This window comes from Octopus sinensis, unplaced genomic scaffold (genome assembly GCF_006345805.1).
Source record: "Octopus sinensis unplaced genomic scaffold, ASM634580v1 Contig09616, whole genome shotgun sequence".
In the NCBI taxonomy this organism is placed as follows: domain Eukaryota; kingdom Metazoa; phylum Mollusca; class Cephalopoda; order Octopoda; family Octopodidae; genus Octopus; species Octopus sinensis.
Window position 1 is genome coordinate 1 of NW_021831849.1, and position 11051 is coordinate 11051.

General features: G+C 32.3%; 1 protein-coding gene across 1 annotated transcript; it reads right to left on the bottom strand.

The window, feature by feature from the left end:
• Positions 1-9454: 9454 nt before the first annotated feature.
• Positions 9455-10099, bottom strand: LOC115228139. The gene has a single exon (XM_029798791.1). The coding sequence runs from the start codon at positions 10097-10099 to the stop codon at positions 9455-9457; it is 645 nt and encodes a 214-aa protein (XP_029654651.1).
• Positions 10100-11051: the final 952 nt, after the last annotated feature.

The following is an 11051-nucleotide window of genomic DNA, read 5'->3' on the forward strand; positions in this document are numbered from 1 at the left end:
GAACATAACAAACTCGATTTGTTTGTTTTCGACAAGATAAAGAATCAAATTTTGTTTGTGGAAGTTGGGATAACATCTTCCCAAAACTTACAACAAGTGCAGATCAAAAAATGAGAAAATATGACCTTCCATCCAAAAAGCTAGAACTAATCTATTGCAAGAGTAAAAATAGTATTTATTGTATTAACATGGGATGGGCTGGTTAGTTAAAAATTTCTACAATATGCATATTCGCTTAACATTAGTAAGAAAACGCACGTATACATTCAATCACTCACTATAAATAAAACCCTTGAGCATGATTGTTTCTTATAGAAACAGACCTGAATTGTGGGAAAGAACGCTTGAGCTGAACAAAAGAATAAACGAAATTTATCACAAAATAAGTGTGTTCCCAACATCGCCACTGCCTGTCAGTACCTTGAAGGGAAAGAGGCGGGTCTGCCTACCCTAATCACTTTGCAAATAAAAGAAGTAGCGACCAGAGGAACTTTAATTAATTAATACTTACTTTAAATTCTATTAAAACATGGATTGTTTAATATAACAACTAATCGATTAAAATATATTAGTACGGATTATTGAATGAATTTTTATTTTTTATTTTTTGAGTTTCTTATTTTATCTTTCTTAGTTTTTTTGTCAATAGTAGGAATCGTCGAAACGTTAGAATAAAGATATGTATAATCATCAGTTTCTACATAAAATTAAACATTAGTAAATCATTATAATTACCATATTTTTGTCCATTTGCATACATATTTTCATCTTCTTTTTTATTGGCAGTTATAGTTTCTGAATAATTTTCAATGCTTTTATATTGATTAACTTTTGAAGTATTTTTTTGTCTCATTTGACAAATCTGACAATAATAAATACGTATACATCAAATTCAATGTTTTTTAATTTATTTTCAATTTTTTTGATGTTCGATTCATTTTTGTTCATTGTCAAAATAATTTGATTTAATTTTGTTAAATCATCATAATTACAAACCTAGTTGAATGATTTTATTGTATACTTACTTGCGAATTTACAGAATCTAATCTATTTTGCAAGTCTTTAATTTCATTTTGTAGATATTGTTCATTTTTCAAAACTTTTTTTTGTATTTTATCTAAATTATAATTCATTTTTTCGTTGATGCTTTCTAATAGTTCGGTTTTTTCCTAAATAATAATATTTTTAGCATTATTATAAAATTTATTTTGTAAAAAACACCTGTAAAATTTTTCTGTGAATGTCTTCATTTAAATTATTCACTTTTTTACGAAGCTCCAAATTGTGTTCTTTAATTAGATGAGAAATTGAATGAAATGCCTCTTTTGTTGTATTTTTATATCTTCTTCTGAAATTTAATTTTAGAAAGTGATACTTTGATTGATTAATATTGTTTAATGCATATTTGAATTCATTAAACACCTGTCTCATTTTATTGTCATTTTTATTAATTATATTGTTTTGATTAAAAATATATTCCATTATTTTGTTTTCAGATCTCTAAATCAACAATGAGATTTCTACTTCTATGTTGCTTTTTAATTCATTGTTAATTTTTGAAATTTCTGATTTTGTAATTGACCTTATAGCTTCTATAATAGACGAATGTGGTTTATATTCGTTTTTAATTTCTTCTATTTGACTATTGATATACTTTTTTAATTATTCATATTTCATTTTTATACATTATATATTCTCTCTTCAAGATGATATATTTTGTTATTTAAGTTACTGTCATTCTGAAACATTTTTTCTCTAATTTCATTGATTTGATTTTTAACACTATTCAATATTGTGTTTCTGATGTCGACCAAATTATTTTCAAGATTTTTTATTTTATTTTGATTTAACATTTCGTTTTCCAGAATTTGTTTCATTAGATTAATATTTTTAGTATCACTAAAATCTTTTAAAAATACTTTATGACATTGATTGTATTAGTTTAATTATGCTTCCGAGTTCGGTGTCATGAATTTGAATCGAATCATGGACAGTTTTAAGAACATGCCAAATTTGAGAATTACTATAAACTTATTTTGAATTATTAAGTACGTTGTATCATTTTTGTTAGTTGTAATAGTATTGAAGTGTTTCAAACTGTTCAAAACGTTTTCAAACTGCATTATTTGTTTTTCCTTGATAAATAATAATTATTGTACATTTTTGTGTATAATATTTTCGATTTCCTTAGATTCTTTATTTCTCTCTGTCGTATAGTGGTAAAAATTTCTTTTTAATTCTTCAATAATTGAAAACAAGGCTGAACAGTTTCCGGTATTGGTATTAACCGCATGTACTATTTCAGATGGTAAAAATTGCAGTCCTTCATTCAATCTTTAAATTTTTAATGATTTGTTATTAATACCTTATATCTGTCATTTTATTTTGATTAGATAACATAATTTTATTTTATCGGAAGTTTAACTGAAAATAAGTTTTATTCCAAAGGTATTGAAAATATTTTAGCGTAAACGGATTTTTATATAAATTTAACGCCTGATTAATTAACCAATAAGTTCTTTTAGAATTAGAATTTGAATGCCAATCAGAATTTTATTTTGTTATATTTATGTTTAAAGGTAATTGCTACATATACACTTTATCAATAAAATGTAATGTAGCCATGTGATATTGATCATCAAACATATCAGGATTTTACCAAATTATTAATCAAAAATCTACTCCATCTAACTAATAAAGCGGTTGAAATCCTGGCCTAGACAGGGGTCAGAAATTTATGACTTTAAATTTAAAATTAATAAAAAATTCAGCATGAACGAAAGGGTACTAATTCAATAATTTAATTTTAAAGACTATTATATAGTTTTAAAAGATTTTCCAAAGAAGATAGTTACAGGTTTCTTCTAGATGATTAAGTCATTTATCAATAAGTTAAAAATCGAATTGTTCAGCTTACGTCAATTTCCTCATCTATAAAAATGCGTTTTCAATAATATAAATAATTAATTCAAAGGATTGAAAATAATCCTGAAAAGATAGTATCGGTATTAGTTCTCCTCTGTTTTAAAGAATTCAAATAAAATCTAGTCTTTTATGGAAACTAAATTTGTTAGTGATTACAAAAATCCTAAAAAAATGAAGTAAAATCGCAAAAAACCGCACTTACCGCAGAGCCATAGTATTTTATAGCTCCGCACAGGCGGGACACACACTTTATTTTAAGTAAAGAGTTTTTTATTTTTAGCTAATCGTAGGTAGGGCCAGGGGAGAATCTTTACTTGCTTTTTTTTTACCGTGTGTGAGTCCAGGTTAGAAAATCCAGTTCCGCAGTGACTACTCACTGATGACGACGTCACTCGTCAAGCCTTTTATAGCATCGATGGGAAGTGGCCGGACTCGAACCCGTGACCTAGCAGCAGAGACCTAACCACTATGCCGTCCACGTTGCAGGTTTAAAATCGCAAACCTGCAAAAAAATCATCTATTATTTAAAGGACTCACTTACTACTCTATACCAGAGGTTTCCAAGCTTTTTTTTACGCGCCTCCCTTAGAGAAAAAGTACAATCTTGCGCCTCCCTTTATATTCCATAATATAATACAATTATTATTTTATCAAAAACAATTTTTTAAAACAAAAAGTTAATGAGATAATTTTTTTTCCATCTTGGCGCAAAGTTTTTCAAATCTTGGTGTCATCGCAGAGAGTGCTACTCTTAGCTCATTAGTCACTACTAAACGAGTTCGATATTTAGATTTAATTGCAGCTAGTGCAGAAAATCCAGTTTCGCATAAATATGAAGTAGCAAATGGCAACAAAACTTTCATTGCTTTATTCGACAAAATTTCATATTCCGTTCTTACATTCAACCAAAAAGAAATTAGCGGTTCTCTCTCAAATTTTTGTTTCAATGTTTCAATAATTTTCCATAGAATCAACAAAGATACGTGTGAATCCTAACAATAAGTAAGATGGAAAGTATTTTCTTGTCTTTGGAGTGGTATTGATTATATTCCAATCATTTTGATTTTTTGAACCATCGTCAAAATCTTTATTATTCGTGAATTTTCTTTTGCAACCACTCAAGAATTTATTCATGTGTTAAAATTATTTAATTGTCTAATAAATTAAATAAATTTTTGAAAAAATATAATTTTTAAATTAATAACTCTTATTATCGGAATATAGTCACGTTTTTTACATAGATATAATTTTCTAAAAAATGTTTCTGAAATACTTTTCGCGCCTCCCTTGACACGAGTCAACGCCTCCCTAGGGAGGCGCGCCTCCCCATTTGGAAACCTCTGCTCTATACGATTTCAGAAAAATATTTACATTCTGCATTATTATTATTATTAGCACTGTCATAGGAACATAATGTAATTTAAACTAATTAAGTTCCCACATGTGCCACATATGAGACTATCTTTTCGGTCATAATTTTCCATGATGTGCGGTTGTATGCTATACTCCTGAGAGTATCTAGGTCGTCTCCATTTTTCAGTTGTCTTTTAACGCGTTGTAGTTCTTTTGAGATTACAATAGGTAATGTATTTCGTGGGCGTCCTCGGGACGCAGATCTTTCGTCCTTTGCGTAATATGATTCCATTGCCCAGTTAGCATAAACATCCTGGTCGAGTCTTAGAATGTGGCCCAATAGGCGCCAACGTGCTTCGGTAATGTCCACACTGACGGGTCTGCTGTTGCAGATATTGTATAGGGTGGAGTTCTTGATTTTCTTTGGCCAGTTGATGCCAATAAGAATTCTTAACTGTCTTCTATGGAATGCATCAAGAGATTTTGATTCAGACTCAGATATTCCCCATGTTCCTCCGTTGTACAAAAGTATGGGTTGAGTTAGTGACGCAACTCTATTGCACAAAGTCTTAATCACATATGAGGCTACAAAGAGATTTTACTTTACATTCTGCATCTGCTCGTTTTTTCTTGCAATACGATTGTTTTTGTGAAGTTTATACATTTACATTAGGTCATTTTTAAATGATATTTATATTTTAAACTCCATTACAAATGAATTTGTTAGTTTATGCTTACAATTCATAATTCGAACAACAAATATCGTTCCAGAATTGTCCAATACATCGAATTAGCAATGGAGCGACTGTTTCTAATTGATCTTTAGTAAATTCGCCAAAATTTTAAACAGAGATAATTTTAAGAAGTTTCACTTTTATGCATAGGTGACTTTTATTTAAAAACTCTTTAATAGTGTTTAATCTAATTTAGAAAGTTATTCTAGACTCTACTTATGTGTAAGAAATCTTTGAATCTTGACCATGTGTTTTTTCTGGTTTCAAAAGCCGCAAGTATTTTTTTGATTTTCAGAATAGTTTTTTGTGAGATTTAATTTTTCATTCAATTGCTCTTCTTATTTTCTTGTCTTCCCCTGGCCCTACCTACGATTAGCTAATTCGACTAGCATATTTTTTCAAATTTACGCAAATAAATTTGATATCGAATCACCCAAGCTCTCTTTGATTATCCATAGGCTTTTAAAATGTATTTTAGTGTTATTAAACGAATAAAAAATATTAGTTTATCCAATTGTACTACCACCGATAGCATATAACTTTAAAACAATCCATAACTGCCGAAAAATGAATCCAAGGGAGGTCTTACATCAAGAAGTGTTTTATTCGACCAATCAATAACATTTCTTACATCAAAACCACACCAATCGACATACCAGTCGTGACAGTCGAAGGTTAATTGCTACCTAAAGAATTAAACTTTAAAATTTCTAATTCTTGCACGAGGAGAAATATCGTCACTGAAAATTAAATTTTTAATTTAGAAAATAACTAGACAATGCAGTTATTTTGAACTGCCGGCCTGGCAGTTCCCTCGGACGATCGCCAACGAGACTCTTTGGAAAAGATGACGAGTCTCGTTGGGATCCTTGTTTCGTCTGGCAATCTTCGACCCCAGCCGACGAAGGAAATATCGTCACTTCTCCTGTGGAAACGCCGTAAACTAGGACTAAGAAAATCACTAATATATTTGTTTCCATATTTAAAATTTTGCGTGAAGGGCCTCCTATTTGAGAATTTCTTTGTTTTACATTCTAAACAAAAATGTGGAAATGCTATGAAAATGGGATTTTTTTAATTCCAAGATTGTTCCTATTACAATATTTGTGAGTCAATACGGTGTGTTAAAATTTGTGGTTAATTGATAAGAAAATAAAATAACACAAGATGAATTTCCCAAGCCTAATACAACAATTGAAGCATTGAGGACGTTAAAGCCCTGTTTCGTCATTCTCAAAGACATTTTGTTTGGTTATAACTTTATGCTTCACGAGACAACTGAAAAAATTATGTTTTTTTGTTCATGGGCCAGAAAAACCCTCTGGACATTCTAGAAAAGATCGAAATGATTTGATTGGATTTGAAGACTAAGAAGAAATTATCAATGCGCGTAAAATTGCTTATGACAACATTCTTGTGGCTGAACAAAATGATCCAAAGACGAAAGAAACTGCGGTGCTATCTACTAGCAAAAAAGAATGAACTTTCTGGAGTTATAATTGAGGGAGGTCGTGTGATTATAAGAACTGACTCGGACGTAAATCGACCAAAGCTGCCTCTATATGATGGGCTAGATCAGTGATTCTCAAGTGCGGCCCCTAGGATTTAATTGAGGGCCTTATGTTTCTATAAATATTTTATTTTTTGTCACGTTTTTTTATTTGTTGTTGTGATGTCGAATTCTAAACGTTTTCGAAAAATTTCCAAGGAAAATAGGATTTTTAAACTCATATGGGAAGAAAAATATTTCATTATTGAGGTCAATGGAAAGCCTTTTTGCCTAATATGCAATTCTATTATTGTAACTTTAAAAACGTATACAATCGAACGGCATTACCGTTCCCACTCTATTCATTATGACAAATTCACTGGTGTTTCTCGGACGAAAAAACTAAAACAAATAAAAGAAGATTATTTAAAGCGATCATCCACTTTCAAAAGTGGGACATATTCGTCTAATATTAACCTGCCATCATACAAAATTAGTTACCTATTGGCTAAAAATATGAAGCCTTATTCTGATGGCGAATTATATAAAACGGCAATAGAAATATTTGCATCGGAATGTTGTTCGCCCGCTGTTTTCGATATTGCACACAAGTTACCTCTAAGTAACGATACTAAAATTAGGAAATAATACCGCAATGAACTAACGGATATCCATCTAGATCAGATGTTGCGGATTTCGACATCTAATATCGTACCAGATTTTGAAAATATGACAAAGTAGTTTATAAATTCTTTCATTCATTGATATAACAAATGTGCGGCGATAGGACGCAACTCTAAATTGCATGTACACAGTAAAACAAAAATCATGTATTTTCTTCAGTTCAACCTGAAATAACAAATATCTTATCTTCATTAAGTTGACAAAAAAATGTACGGCCCCTATAAATAAAAAATTTGATTTTGCGGCCCCTGGCTCAAAATTCTTGAAAACCACTTGGCTAGATGGTATAGTGTTTTATGTCAAGGCCGTTTATGATAATTTATATGTTCTAGAAGCATCTTGACGGACGTGCATATTTCGAAGTCGAAAAAGCTTAACTTACTTTTTTTATTAATGCAAATTTTTAAATCTGATTGGTTTTAAAATTAGGGTTCGAGACCTAGCTTGTCCGCAAAAGACTTGACATGAGAGGGGAAGTTCATCTCTACAATGCGACCCATATACCTGTATAACTTGGGAACATGGGCATGTACAAGACAGGAATACGAAAAGCTTAACTCTTTTCACATACAGTGCCTGACAAAAAAAATTGGATTTGTAATAAATCGACTTTTTTTAAAAATAAATTATAATTTAATTTTCTTACATCATTCTTGGCAAAATTAGAATTATTTTTTTAATTTTTAAAATTATTTTTGGTTTTTAAAATTTAATTTTAAAGCAGAATTTAAAATTTGCCGGACAAAAAAAATTGGATTTGGACAAAAAAAATTGGATGTTCGTATAAATGAAGCGTAATTCAAAAATCCATTTATCTGATTTTACAAAAGGAGTAATAATTGGATATTACTCTTCAGGAAAAACAATTGAAGAGATATCTAAAATACTGAAAATTCCCAGATCGACCGTGGGATTTGTGACAAGAAAATTTTCCAAAGAAGGCACTACTACGCGAAAAATTAAATCTAGACGTTTACCGAAACTCTTTTCAGATCAAAAAAACACAATACAATTAATCTCGAGAGATGAACCCTCAATTTCTGCTGTGTCTCTTTCTGAGATAACAAAAACTCAATTTAATGTGGACGTATCTCCCAGAACAATTGGTCGTATACTAAATTCATTTGGATTACATGCCCGAGTTGCAAAACACAAACCTCTTTTGATATCAAAAAACATCAAATCCAGATGGTTAATTGCGAAAAAGTTTTTAGCCATATCTGACGAAGAATGGAAGAAAGTCATCTTCTCCGATGAGTCATGTTTTGAGGTCTATATCAGCAAAATAAGGATCTATAACAGCAAAAAAAACGGTACTGCATATGAAAAGTCCAATATCGTACCTACTGTTGAGTATGGTGGAGGAAAGTTAATGGTTTGGGGATGTTTCTCATATGAAGGCGTCGGTAATCTTGTTATTATAAATGGAAAAATGAACAGTGCTTATTATTTAAACATTTTGTCAAATAATCTGGAGCAATCAGCTCTAAAAATGGGGTTAAACTCATGTATTTTTCAACAAGATAATGCTTCATGCCACAGTTCTCGAGTAGTTAAAGAATTTATATGCGATAGAAAATACAAAATTCTTGATTGGCCGTCTCAATCACCTGACCTTAATCTAATTGAGCATGTTTGGGCAATGATGAAGAGAAAATTATTGCAAAAACCGCCGAAAAACTTGAAGGATTTGGAGACAAAATTAGTTGTGATATGGGAGTCAATACCGAAAAAATACCTAGAAAATTTAGTTATGTCAATGAAAAAAAGAAGTTTGGAAGTTTATGAAGCACGTGGAGGGATTTTAACTTATTAAATTTTAATTTGTTTCATTAAAATAAAAAATCCAATTTTTTTTGTCCGGCAAATTTTAAATTCTGCTTTAAAATTAAATTCTAAAAGCCAAAAATAATTTTAAAAATTAAAAAAATAATTCTAATTTTGCCAAGAATGATGTAAGAAAATTAAATTATAATTTATTTTAAAAAAATCGATTTATTACAAATCCAATTTTTTTGTCAGGCACTGTATAGGACTAAAAGAGAACAGGAACCACGTCAGTCTTGGAGGAAATTCTGGAGCAAGATGAGCCGCACCAAGGACGGCATTGTTTGTTGTCCTTGGGGAGGTTTTTAAAACCATTGGGAAACCACGACACCACCAATGATTACTTTGATTTAAGGACGTTGAAATTTAAAAAGTTATTATTGCTAATTAACGGCGGTTGTTCTTCTTATTATTAACACATTCCGTAGGAACATAAACAAAGTTATAATCCCACACGTGTCACAAGCGAAACAATCTTCTGGACCATCCTTGTCCATGCCCCTCTGTAGCGGGCGAGATCCCGCAAAGATTCTAGGTCGTCCAAGTTTTTGAAACTTTTGCCATGAAGTTTGAGATCCCTCTCCAGAACTGCCGGAAGAGTGGATCTAGGTCTTCCACGATATTTGTCTCCATGTTCGGAGAAATAATCGTCCATTGCCCGATTGGCCGGAGCTCTGGGGTCCATTCGCAAAATATGGCCAAATAATTTCCACCGGCCTCCAACGATTTCTTGAGACAACGGCGTAGCATCGTAATGTTTATACAGAGATAGATTGTTAATTTTTGATGGCCAGTGTATTCCGTGTAAGAGACGTAGTTGTTTACGGTGAAAAGAGTCTATAGTCTTCAGTTCAGCGTCCGAGATCCCCCATGTTGACGAGCTGTATAGTAGAACAGGCTTTACGAATGCATTATAAAGCCTTGATCTGAGAGCCCGATTTATCGGCCAAGCTTGGAGCCATTTTTTACATATTCTGCTCAGAGCCGCAGTAGCAAGCATCTTTCTACGAGAAATGTCTTCACTATCTCCAAGTAGAGAGCCGAGTTTGTTGGTATTCCTCCATGTTTCGCCAATTCTTGTGTCCATTCGTTTTATCTCCGTCAATTCAGTTTTGGAAGTGTTAATTATCAGAAACCATTTGTTAAGTACCCGTGAAGAATTGTTTAGTAGATGAATTAGATCATCTATGTTGTCCGAGGCAAAGTCCACATCGTCGGCATATACAATTTCGGTAATAGAATCATTATAGAAAGTTCTCAAATCTCTCAAGGCGGCTTCCAGATAGATTACAAATAGCAGGGGGGAAAGAGAGTCTCCCTGAGGCGTGCCGACATTTGTTTTGAACCGTCTGGAGGAGACTTTTTTTTGGTTGAGGTGGTGACAACCCTCTATTGCACAATGTCTGATATAACACAAGCAAAACAATCATACGTTGTTCTTCTGGGGCAAAATTTCATCTAAAATTTATCCCGAAAAATAATGAAAAAAGGGAAAAAAGTCATCGAACAAATAGAGTGCATAGAAAACGTCTCCAAGATGGAAGAACACAACATGACGCACATTATGCCTAAGAGATTTGGTCTGATGGGTTTTTCGTGCGGTTGTGCCAATGCACGCAAGTACGGGCTCTTCTGCTCGATGTGCGAAAACTTTTTCTACCTCAGATGTGTAAGGATGTCCCAACAGGCTGCATCCTCAGTCAGTTTTTGGAACTGCAATGCATATATAGGGTTTGGTCGGAAGACTCAGACAAACATTCCGAATGAGCTTGCCGAATCTAATGAGCCGTTGGATTTTTATTGTCTGAGCAAAGGAAGGACAAAAAGATTTCACTCAAGATCCCGAGATCCGTCCGGATTTCTGCAGCTAAATCCCTGGCTTCCATTATTGACGATGCACTCACATTCAACGATCAAAGGCCTGGCTCAAACTCTTCGGCTTTGCCCCGCTTGCACTTGGCATACCTTATATTTAGCCAAGGAACGACATCGGAACACTAGAGAATGCGATGGAAACTCCCTCTCCTTAAAAATGAAGA

Excerpts from the sequence above, each read along its gene's own strand:
- LOC115228139 (XM_029798791.1), bottom strand. The coding sequence starts at position 10,099 with ATGGACACAAGAATTGGCGAAACATGGAGGAATACCAACAAACTCGGC.